Source organism: Empidonax traillii, unplaced genomic scaffold (genome assembly GCF_003031625.1).
Source record: "Empidonax traillii isolate 1590-97213 ecotype Southwest subspecies unplaced genomic scaffold, ASM303162v1 scaffold242:size1152717, whole genome shotgun sequence".
NCBI classification, from domain to species: Eukaryota; Metazoa; Chordata; class Aves; order Passeriformes; family Tyrannidae; genus Empidonax; species Empidonax traillii.
In genome coordinates, this window is record NW_020955435.1 from 1,026,688 (window position 1) to 1,039,332 (window position 12,645).

The window sequence follows — 12,645 nt, forward strand, 5'->3', positions numbered from 1 at the left end:
TTCTGTGTAAGAGTTATTTTTTTAGCAAGAAAACATTAAATATTCAGGTTAGTTTTATGCTCTGAGCTCATGCACTACTGTGATTTAAACCAAGCAATGACCACCTAAAAAACTAAATAAATTCCAGTTGTGCATGACAGTTTTCTTGAAAACCCTTTGGAGTCCTGATTTCCCTCATGGGAGTCAAAAATGGAGAAACGTAAGGAAAACAGAGTAGATTCAGCATATGTTGAATAAAACCAGTTCAAACTTACCATAACTGTCCTAGGATAGAAACAAGCTGTTACCATTCAGGAAAAAAACTTAGAGCAATGCAAGAGAGTTGGTATGAACATGTCAGTTTAGTGCATGTTAGAGAGCAAAAAAGCAGTGTTAGCATCAGTTGTCATGAGGAAAACAGGAAAAGAAAGGAAGAAACATGAATATCACACTGAACAAAGTCACAGGATATTCACATTTCAAATCCTACACACGCTTCTTGTCCTGCCAGCTCAGGAACTACAACTGGATGGTGAGAGAACCAGAATGTTACAGATATTCCCCATTGCAGCTGAGAGGCAACATAAAGCTGAAACTCCTGTCAGTTCATGGGGAGGTGCACTAAAAATACGAGCCCTGAGTGAAAGGGAGATTTGGATTTAATTTGAACACACGTTAATGACATTCTACTACTTATCAACGCCCCGTGTGGAGACTCATCTGAGAAATATGTGCCCATAACAAATTGCATTTAGCTCTCCTATATCACCTTCACCACATTATATATCTTTAGTTTCCACTGTCAAACTAAGAAAGAATCAATGCAAAAGCATTTGAAAACATTTAATGCATATTCTTACAAGTAGCAATTCAGATTTCACCTACAGTCCTGCATCCAAGCAACAGGAAATCCATGGAAAATATCTCCAGAGACTCACTTGCATTAGTAGAGTGCACTTGCATGTTTAGAAGCATATGAAAATAGGTGAAAAAAAAGTAGGAATTTAAACAAGTTTACCCGTAGAAATGTGGGGAATCCTTGGCCATAATACCCAACAGCAAAATAGTCTGGTTTGGGTCTCAGAATTTTCATGATGTTTTCATAGAACTTTGCTTGCTGAATCTGAAAACAAAACCAACTGTAATCACTTTTTTGGGAGGGGCTTCATCTATTCATTTTTAACCTCTACAGCAATTATCAGTTGAAAAGCTACAGCCATAATCAGCACACACAGGCCACTGCTGAGGGACATTAAATATTATTTACATTTACATGCAAATATAAAATGTAGATAAATGTGTATGGCTTCAACTCTAATATTTGATCTCAGGCTTATCCTTAATTTAGGAGCGTGAAAAGCAAAAACAAACACCAAAGTCACACTTGGCCACAGATAACATCACTGAAATGCTACATTTGGAAAAACCCCTTGCCTCAAATATTTCCCGAGGTTTGGTTCAACCCAAATTCTTGCCCAAGCCTCCTGTGAAGGGCACACACCATGGAAAGAGCTTGGAACGATTTCTACAGTAAAATACCAAGTGCCATTTCGGTGTTATGTTCGTGAGAATTCAGCACTGCAGCTTAAATGGAACGGGCAAAATCAACGCCTTTTATTTTGTGACAAAAGCAGAATTTATCGGGAGCAAAAGAAGCTTTCTTTAGGAACAGCACTGCTCAGGAACATCATGTTTGGACTCCCATGGTTTCTTTGTGGAAGATTCAGGGATATCTATTGTATGAACCTTAAACATTTGTTGAAAATCATGTAAGCATGGAACATTGGGAGTAGGAAAAAGAAGGCATGGGGGGGACAGGATTCTTTTTAGATTAATTCAATTTTAATGAAAACAAATAACTGAAGGTTTTTATCTTCCTTCAAAATCTGACTTCTAGCCTTTGGACCTAATTCTAATTCCTTGTGCTGTGATACTTTCCCAGTCCTGATTAAGACAGAACTCTTCAGGTTTGTCAAGATTCAAGTTGCTAAAATTTAAAGGAAAATTTAGGGGAAAAATTCATCTAGGTGCTTTTTCTACCTTAAAGCAGTACAGAGGCCTCCAAATCTTTTTATATTTCTTTCAAACATGGCCTTTAAATTGCCCTAAGTGTTCATTTCATCTGCAGAAATTTCAAAATGCCTCAATAAACAGATTTCCATGCAACTTTAATCAACAAGTCCTCGCTGTTCACTACTTTAGCACTGGACTGTTACAGTGAAACAGCAACTCCTCAACAAATGGATTAAAAATCTCTTGTAGACAGCAAGCTCATAGGCAGCTCTGTCATTTGATAGCTCAGAAGTACTGAATTCTGTGACTCAACTGATTTGAAGACCTCTATATAATCTTACCAGGTTTTGACTCAGAAGCTCGTAGTCGAAAACTTCCCTTTCATATTGCTCTGCAAGCTCTTTGCACAAAGATATGGCTTCTTCCCACATCTGCAATGCAACCACACATTCAAAATGTAAATCCAGCACTAACAAACAAGTTTTTAATGCATCACAGTTTAACTACACTTTTATTGATTATGCTCTCTTTAAAGTGCAGTCATTTATTAACTGCACATTTAGAGTGGAAGACTCGAGGCAATCATAAACTTTAGGAAAGCAGATTAATGTGAAAAAATAAAAGTGTTTTATGATTCATTACAGGAAGGAATAAGTAAACCTACTTTATTCTTAGAATAAGAATCAGATACATTAAGGAGAGTAAATCAGCAAGGTGATAACACCCAGAACACACCCCAAGCACAGAGGTGAGGGGACTGACACCTGCCACTCCTTAAAACACCATTTTATAAAGCATCCTGCAGCATCCACAGCTGCAGGCACCTTGCATATGAAAAGTCAGCTAAAAATTAAGTCTCAAATTGCCACTTGCCCAGAGCAGCAGCTTCTTTCTTTCCACACAACAGAAGGGCTGCTCCTGACAATGACTGTGAGGAGCTGCAGGGCTGCACTGGAAACACCAGGACAGCTTTTCTCAGCTGATGGGGGCACTTCATACAAGCAGCAACCAAGAGTGGTCTTAAAGCAGCTACAAACTCCCTCTCTTGAGGATACTTCTCAAGCTCTCTCAGGCTTCTCGTCAGAATAAAGGAGACAAAGGGGTTTCTGAGCACAGCTCTCTGCTGAATTAAGGACGCTGGTGGTCACTCACATCAGGCCTGATTTCAAATGGTGCCACGTGCTCCTAGGCCAGGTATTTCTGAACCTGGCACGTGGGTTCAGCTGCTGCAAATCTCCTCTGATGTACCCGAGGAGAGCCTGAACGCTGGGTGCTGCAGACAGAAATCGAGAGGATTTGGTTTTCCTGGCACAGGGGATGGGCACTGCTGCACTGCAGTTGCTTCAGATACCAACAAAAAACCCTGAAGCGCCAGAAATTTCTGCCTTCTGAATTGTAGGAAGGGCTTCTTCTCAAGAAGCACTAAAGAGTTGCCTTCCCTCTTCGTACCTTTGGCTACAGCTGAACAAGACATAATGACTTAAAGGCCCTATTGGGTCATGAGATTAATTATCCAGCACTGCAGAATTTTTCTCTGCTTGCTTTCTTTGCTTTATTTCCAAATATGCCAGCTCTACTGTACCTGTACTGACAGGTAATTTTATTAACAGTTGGGTTTTTTTTAAAAAAATTGAACTAAACCAAGGTACTGAACATCAGACTACTCCATTTTAGGTTTGGAATATAACCCTTAGTTTTCTCTGAAACAAATATCTCCCCTTTGAACTGTCTGGTTTTCTTGGAGATAAGGACTGAATGGTCTAGAAAGGGAACCTGTGTAGTCCATATTCTTTTCCTGGTAAAGGCGAGTACATTCAGCATTTTTTACTGCATTTTATTAGTGCCTGGCAAAAACGCTTGTGACAATGTGTTGAAACATTAACCCCCTTTCTTTGTGGATGTGGTTATTGAAAGAACATGTTCCTATGGGAACAGATATTCTCTGGGAATAAGCCTTCAGGACACAGTTTTGACTTGACCCACATTTCAGAGAAGCTTTTCTACACAAACACTTTCAACAGGGCACGTTCATTCAACAGTACTATCCAGAGTAGCACAGCAAAGAGAGATCTGGCAGGGGAGGAACTCTGCAGACCTACCTTTCCTTTGTCAAAGTACTCTATGATCTTTTCATATAAATTCTCTTTCAAGTGTCGATAGGTCTGCGAGCACTGGAACTCCGTTGACATGACTTGGGGTGCACACTGTTCATCCGACCACTGGGAACGGGAACACATCAAAAAACCCCATGATTTTGGAGTTCAGCCTTTCAACCTCCCACCAGGTCTGGTTCCCTGGGCTCTTCTAAGTGTTTTCTTCTTTTAACCATCCACAGAGAGACTGGGAAAGACACTAGGAATGTATTCACTACCTCTTCAGCCAAGTGCTGTATTTCATGGGATAACCAGGACTAGACAGAACATTTTAAAAGCTCTGTTCCTTCCTTCCTTCCCCCTGCCCCACCTCCCCCAACCCCCCAAAAAATTAAGATAAAAATCTGTGTGAGCAAATTACTGAATTCTATTTTAGTGGTGTCATCTTCACTGACTTGGTTTTGATTTTTTGTATTAAAATATTTCTCATACTAAAATCTTTGTTTATGCCAATACATACAACATACCTCATGTACCTCTATGATCAGAAGAAAAATCGAAATGAAGTTTAAGCAAAGTAGCACTGTGGAAAGCTGAGTTTATATGGTACTGTACCACAAAAAGCATCAGATTTTTCCTGAAGAACATTTAAATTTGGAATGTTCCCTTGTAATGGAAATGCATCTTACTGACCATTTCTACTCATAATGCCAGTTACAATGAGAACAAACATTAGTTGTAGTGAAAGACAATTACCAGCTATGAAAGAAAGCCAACATAACTTGATAGTGTGACCCATATTCTTTAAAATTAAAAGTTGGATGTACCTCTGTGACAGCTGGAACAAGCTGGTTTTATTTGTCATAACTGTTATGTTTAGGTTAGTAAGGAATGAGAAAAATGAAAATCACAAAATGTTCTCACTATAAAGAAAAAACTATTCTTGCTACAATATTTAGCTCTAGAAATATATGGTTCTAAACAACCTATTGAAAATATGTCAATAATTAATTTTAATTTTGTATGACCTACTGCAGTATTTTTAAGTAGAAACTTGAATACTGCAATGAAAAATTGGGAAGATTAAGGCAGTCACTTTAATATATAAATTTGAAAACTGTGAAAGCTTAATTATATATTGAGTTCAGAAGATCTAACCTTCAAGAGCCAAGTATGGAGCAGAAGGGTATATGCTGCTTCCGTGTAATTCTCACAATCTAAATGAAGATCTCGCAATTTGTACAAATACCTGAGAGAGGAGAGAGCGAGAATTAGGCTGGGGGTGTTGGCATGGCTGGAATCCTGAGTGCCCAAATGGTTGAGATAAGAGCAAACTCCACAGATGTCCCACAGTCACTCCCCAAAGAGACTTCAAGGACACTGAGGGAGGTTAAAACTCTGTGCATTTGTTCAGACTTTCCTCTGTTCTTTTGTACACAAATTTGAGCACAAAGGGAAAAGAGAGAGAGCCACCCTCCTTCTGTGAGCTGCTGTCAGCTCCACCTTGAAGAGGAAGAACTATCAGACTCAAGGTCTAAGAGCTCTGAGTCCACAATTCCTGGACTGTTAAGACAGTTGCCTTTCTCTGGAGCACTTCTTACACATTTTCCATGTCATGTAGATGAAACCACAGCAGATAACACAGGGTAAAGGAGAAAATGGAAAATACCAGCCCAGAGAGACAGAGCAAATCCCTGCACAACTTGGAAAGTGTAAGAGGGAGGAGAGTTATTCGAAGCTGAACATTATCAATGTTCTCCCCGATCCCTAGGGCGGCACTGCCAGCACAACCACTGCCCACCATGGGACTCAGGCTACATCTCCAGCAGCCAGAAGGGAAAAGTGCATCCCATCCTCTGTGTTTTGGGACACAGGAGCTCCAACTCCTTGTTGCAGCAGTTCAGGGCATTCCCATTCCCAGCTGTCATCCCAGCTGAAAACGTTTCCCCCTCAGCAATGCCCACAGAGGGAAGGTTGTTCCCCGCAGCCACTCTGGCTCACAGGTCAAGGTTTAACTCTGAATCACCTCCTTTTTGGGATGCTGGGTTTTGCTCTGCACGTTTTGCAGAAGGAGAGGAGAGGCAGGAAATAAGGAGCTCTGAAACAACAAGATCTGCTGCAGCTCATATGCAAAACTCTTGGAAACAGTGAGAGGCCATATCACATCTGAAAGAATTGCCAGTGTGGCTTTAGCTCTCCCAGAAAATGCCTCCCCAGTAACCCTGCTGTGTGCAGTGCAGCATATTGGAAGAGACTGGGTTATTCTACAAAACTTCAATGCTTTCTCTGCCATTCTGGATGGAGGGTACACCCTCCCTCAAACTTCAAATCTAGCTACATTTTCTTAATTTTAAACAATAAATAATGAACGTTGAGTGATTTGATCAACTAGAAGTTAGGAAAAAAAAAAAAGTGCTGCTGTTGAATACACATCATGGATTCCAAATTGCTGGAGGCTAAACAAACAGTGCAGTGAGAATACAGATGAGGCCAGGGCTACCACTGAGTCACTGTGGATGGTAAACTAATATTAAGCACAGAAATTCAAGCACAGCAATAAAACCAGAATTCACAAGACAATATTGTTGCCTTCTCCAGAAGGGATCTAACAGAACAGCTGTCATACCTGATGTACATCTCTTCACGGTTGATGTCCTTGTAGAAATTCTAGGGACACAAAAATTTAAGTTATCTCCTAATGTATTTTAATGAAACACAAGACAAATATAGATATAAATGTGCATGCTGAGGCTTTGCTTTTCTTGCTCATTGCACAGCCTAAGAAATAGATTATTTACAGACTATGTGAATTTTGAACCTGGAACTACTACTTCAATTAATATTTTAATTAGTTATATGCATGTGTTATTATACATACATATGTATACTTCTCCTAGTTCTTTAATGAAATATTAGTGAAAGTTTTTCTGTTGGAGAAGAGGAAAATATACTTATCCAAATGCATTAACATTACAAACCACAGGCTCTGGCAGAACATGATGGCCAGAAAAGCTGGTATGTATTGAAGCAGATATATAGCACTATAAATATATGGCATTGTTGTGCAGCAGCTCTAAAGGGGCCAATTCCAGGAAAAAAAGCCCATTTTTTTGTCACCATAACATGTTTGCCGGTGTACTAAGTTGCTAAGGCTGTGCAAAATGTATGACCAGAACTGTCTCCTGAATTTACACCACACTGAGCAGAGATTGCTGAGGAACAGAGAGTATGTGAGTACAACACTTCAAAGGTGATGGAGCTTCCTCCTCAGCTTCGAGGAGTTCCCTGGGGGGAGGAATCTCTGTATGACATATCCTCAGTACAAAAGAGGAATGGAAAAAAACCACAGGACCAGATCAGGGACTCAAATCTTCTCGGCACCTCACTGCAAGTGTCCCAAGGTTTCTTCCCCACGTTTAAAAACTGTAGCTGTTGAGTTGCTGAAGCTGCAAGTGGGTAAGTTCCTCAAGCCCAGCCTGAACCTGGCCAAAGCCCACTGGCAGGATAAGCCTATCAAAAGGTACAGCACGTGAGCAGTAAAATTCTTTAATCACCCAACAGAACCAAACTGGATAAAACACAGGGGCAGAGCCAAAGGAGATGAGGGGGTGTTGATTTCAGACTTACTGATACACCCGTGCAAATAGCTATAAAAACCTCTTGCTTCAGAATTTATATCCCCACTGAGTGTTGTCACCCACTGCTGTAGCCTGGAAGATTTAACTGGATTCTGACCCTTTCCCTCTGCTCACACAGGGACCCCAGGAGGGGACACGGGACATACCAGCAGGTTCACGGTGCAGCTCATGCGGTTGTCCTTGCTCTCGTCGTTCATCACGGTCCTGTAGTCCAGCAGCTTCTCCAGGAGGCCTTTGACGAGGCTGACAAACCTTTCCACCAGGTCAGAAATGCCAGGGTGCTCCTGGGCACAGTCTCTAAGGCTGCAAACACAAAAAACGTTGGTACAGTTCTGTGAAAATCAGGGGCCCATCAGCTGGAAAACTGTTCAGACTTGGAGGCAAAGACCGAGGGAGGGTTAAATCAACTGCAGGATGCACTGGAAATTCCCTTTGTGAGTCAGTAATTTAGATATCCAGGTGACAGGTGGCATATAAATCAAATATGAAAAAGAGTAACATTTATTTTTCCTGCCTGAAAATGACGTTGAATTCAAGGGTATGCCCACAACTTCAGGACAGAGCAACCTGCATTGGTGTTATCCCAAACTCTTGTCTCTGGAATTCCACACTATTGCAACAAATAATATTGCAAAATACTGTAATAAACACTGTACCTTCCTCTCCTCAACATAAAATGCAACCCTTTTCTTCTTTTTGTGCAGCTACACGTGAGTAGAAAGTTCAAACTAACAAAAATTACAATTTTAGGTCGAAAAAGACATTCACTAACAAGGCCTCACCAGAGTAATTTTCCCTGGAGAAATAAGCAAAACCAAACAATCAACTTTCTGCTGATTGAAAAGAGCTGCTCCATCTCCTTTGATAAAAATAGAGGAAAATGAGTTTTACAGAATGGCATCATCAGATTGAATTCACATTAACAAAGCATTAGCATATACTGTTTCTACAGAGTGCTGAAGTGATTTAGGAGTAGATATTTCACTTTATTATCAGAGCTTTGTTTACAAAGTTTAACTATTTGAGCATCATGAAGTGATTACCAGCATCTCATTAAGGACTATTTTCTTTTTTTGCTTGAGAGCTTGTTTGCTCTACTTAATATTCTGGTTTCCCACTAGGAAATATGCATTTTATACATATATATTTATATATACCTATATTTTCACATATATATTACAGATACATGCATTGGATCTGGCAGTGGAGCAGTTAATTTTCCCCAAGGCAGCCCTACTTTATATTGGTAGCTGGGAAGGTTCTGACCTCTTAGTAGTTAATAATCAATTGTGATATTCAACTGATATCAATTGAATATCAAACATTATTTTTTTCAAGACACCCAGGTAAAAATTTAATTTATTACTAATCTTTAAGTACCCCATTAAAAAAATTATTATAAAGTGGGATGTTTTAATTAATTGCAGATTTATTTTTTTTACTCCTCATAATTCTTTAAACCTTCTTCAGAAATTACATATTTATATTAAGTTCAGTTGCCAAGGAAATCCTCTGGCCTAGAATGGAGCCAGGCTCGAAGTTCCAGCTTAAGTAAAGTAAAACCAGCACCTCAAGTTTATTTCTTGGGTTGTACAACTCCAGTGGAGTCACTTTGCTGAGACAGAGGGAGGGTGTACACAGGTGTCTGAAAGAACATTTACATTGTACAAGATGTGGTGGACAGAGGCTGACAGATAAAACCCCAACACTCTAATTGTTGTGGTCTGATTAGTCTGAAACAACAGCAGAAATATTTAAATAAATAACTGAAATATGCCTTATAACATTAAACACACTGCAGACTGGAGGTAAATAATAAATATTGAAGAGCTGACAACTGACAGGAAAGGTTGGAGTGTGTTAAATTATATTTGTGGGAAGGAAAGCCTCAGAACCATGTAGGAATGTTATGCAGGACAAATGGTGTTGTTTTACATTTGTGAGCATCAGAAACAGGATGAGACACCAACAGAGGAAAGCACAGTCACCGTTCAAGTGATTGCTGGGAATTTTTGCCAAAGGTTCCCTTGGAGTGACAGCAAACAAGGCAGACCTCTGAACATTCCCTGAGTGCACAGTGAACACAAGTCGCATTTCTTTCCAATACAAGTGGAAAAACCTTGACATAACCCACAAGCTATTGCTGGGTCTCACCCAGGACACAGCACATAACTCCAGTCACCACAGAAAGGTGAACTGGAGTGCACATAAAGGAGAACTACAAAAACAACTGGAGAGAGGAACACCTGTCTCTTGAGGGAAGATTTAAAAAAAATGTATCGCTCAGCTTTATGCAGTAATCCCAATAAAAAGAAGCATAAAACTTCAGAATTTTTTTCCCCCCAAGAAGGAGAAAGAAACCTTTGATTTTTTTGAACAGAGCTTGAAAAAAAAAATAGAAGATTTAAAATAAAAAAAATATTTTAAATAAAGATCAAGAAAACAACTGAATAACGTGGACCACTGCAATAACGGGGGAACTGGAGAGCTGCCAAATGTTGTTTTCTTTTGTGCCTATATTAGTAACTAAAACATGCCAGAATTCATTTTCTGAGCCTGGGGACAAGTGGCATGGCACCACAGAGCTAAATCCTCCTGCATTTCCCAAAACAGGGCAGCCTTGTGTACTGTGCCTGTGGAAAACAGCCTCTCACCTATCCCATGTTATCCCCGCTCCCTCCTCGGTGCTGTCTAGGACAGCACTCACCAGCACAGGTCAGAACCCCACCTGGGGCACACTGACAGGGACAGATGCTTAATTAAACTTCTGCTGAACCTCTTTATTTCACTGGGAACCAGCAATTTCCCAGCACCCCAGCAGTGTGGGTGAATGCTGGTTGCAGATGTGACCATCAGCACATCAGACAGTCACTGGCTGCTGCTCGGTGTCTGCATCCAGCTGGCACTGGAACTGTGCAGGAATGCAGTCATGGGAAATCAGCTGATGAAAATAGGACCAAATGAATAACTGTGGAGCCCAGTTTAACTGGGTCCCCATCCAGCTGGGGACAGAGGCTTGAAATCCCTGCTTTGAAAGGTGTGAAGGAAAGAAGATTTAAACCAAACCAAACTAACGGTGAGGAGAGGGAGAGGAGATTCTACCACAGGTAGGTCACCAACCTCTGCTTCCTCCTGTCCCTCCCCAGGTTGTCATTCAACAACTTCAAGGATGGAACAAAAAATACTATCTGGAGATAAGATAAAGTGGCATCTTTAGAAATGTGGAAACCTTGGGCTTGAAGCCTCGTAGAAAGTGGGACAGTACTAGGGGGAAAAACAGGTGTGTCAAAGCAAGGAGGGTGTCTTGGGAAGGTAGGAGATCACATGCTCCTTGGTATGTTTGATGACACTATTTGAGTGCACCACTGAAAGATGGGGATGAACTGGAGAGGTGCCACTTCTCCAGAAAAATGTTAGAACAAGGTAGGCACCCAGTGTCACACAGCTCAGAAAGAGGGAACTCCAAAGAGCCTCACACACAAGGTCTGAGGGAACCTTTGCTCTGATAAAATCTCAGGTTGATTACTCTCTCCAGCTTTAAGGAAATGTAGTCTTTTAAAATAGATGGAGACACTGTAGGAAATATTTGGAAAAAACACTAACTAGCAGCAAAGTTTGGCACTGCAATAAGTGTCCCCTGTGCCAGCTGAGTCTCGGGGGTCAGGGGTGATGAGCTGTAGTGACCCCTCTGTTGGGCAGCACAGCTCAGGCTCTGCAGTAGCAGCATTTTTGGGTCATACCAAGAGCCACTCTGGACACCTCTACCTCACCACCTAAGGCTTGAAGCCAAGCAGCAAACACTCAGGACTGAAAAATCAGTTTGTTGCTCTCAGTTAACACAGGCATTGCATGTTAGGAAGTGAAAAGGGTGTATTTCAAACTTCATCTGTCCTTGCCCACGTAGCACTTTCAAAGAATAGTTTATATTGCCTAGAAAGTGTCAGTACTTTCATGTTTTTCAAGTCTGCCTTTCTATATTTGATCTGCCTGCTTATAGGACAGAAACTAAACTAATATAGCAAACATTTAAATTATGGTTCATTTAAATGACTTTTCTTTTAATTAGAACATAATCATATATTATATAAATAACATCTGCATGTTATTAATTGATTATATAATTCAGGGTTTTTTTTTTTTAAAAAGCATTCACTGAAAGTGAACTTTTCCCCATTGTGGTGTAACCAAAGCTCTCATGGCTCATCTGGTGAGGGCTGTGACAAACTAAAACACACAAAGCCAGGGACAAACTCTCAGAGGGATGTGCAAGGACTCCAGCACTGCCCAAGACATCACACCCAACTTGCCATCAGGGAAAACGTGGCTATCCAGTCTGGGAGTAAAGCTGAGTGTGGATGGCCAAAAAGAGAGGGAGGTGCTGTATGATATAGTCTGAGGCTTTAGGATTATCAGAAATATAGAGATACTTTGATTAGACCTTAGCACTTCCTAAAATTCTCGTTCCAGGGTAGTCACCTTATTTAAATTCAGACAATAATCACTTGCAGTCCAATCCAGACACAGACAAAAGCAAGTAACGCATTTTAAAATGCCTTCTTATTGGTGTAAATAAAAACTACTACTCAGAAGAAATTAACTCTACTGGCTGAAATCAGGACAATAACCTATAAAGAAAAGTGTGGAAAGACTAATAGTGTGGAAAGTATTTGATTATGCTTGAAAGTTGTATATAGAAATGCAGGTCAGGTATCATTTCTTCATAAATTAGCAAAAGCACAAAATAATGAAAAGCAACTAGAAAAATCATTTTGATGAGCAAAACTACAATTCAGACCAGGTGTACTGAAGCAGTGTGCTGCTTCCAGTCCCTTGAAGGAAAAAAGCTGCAGACATTCTATTTTATGTGAGGTTATCAACCTGGTAACTGGGAATAATAAGATAAAAACATATTCTTAAGGCAT

At 40.4% G+C, this 12,645-nt stretch overlaps 1 protein-coding gene across 1 annotated transcript in view; it reads right to left on the bottom strand.

The window, feature by feature from the left end:
- LOC114059793 (dedicator of cytokinesis protein 2-like) overlaps window positions 1–12,645 on the bottom strand; it is a 142,467-nt gene that overhangs the window by 18,128 nt on the left and 111,694 nt on the right. The window contains exons 23-28 of the mRNA XM_027888641.1: window positions 7,870–8,026; window positions 6,712–6,752; window positions 5,244–5,334; window positions 4,092–4,211; window positions 2,334–2,423; window positions 998–1,102 (exon numbers count right to left, since the gene is read on the bottom strand). Of these exons, the coding sequence (XP_027744442.1) occupies window positions 998–1,102; window positions 2,334–2,423; window positions 4,092–4,211; window positions 5,244–5,334; window positions 6,712–6,752; window positions 7,870–8,026 (604 nt within the window). The remainder of the gene's footprint in view (window positions 1–997; window positions 1,103–2,333; window positions 2,424–4,091; window positions 4,212–5,243; window positions 5,335–6,711; window positions 6,753–7,869; window positions 8,027–12,645) is intronic.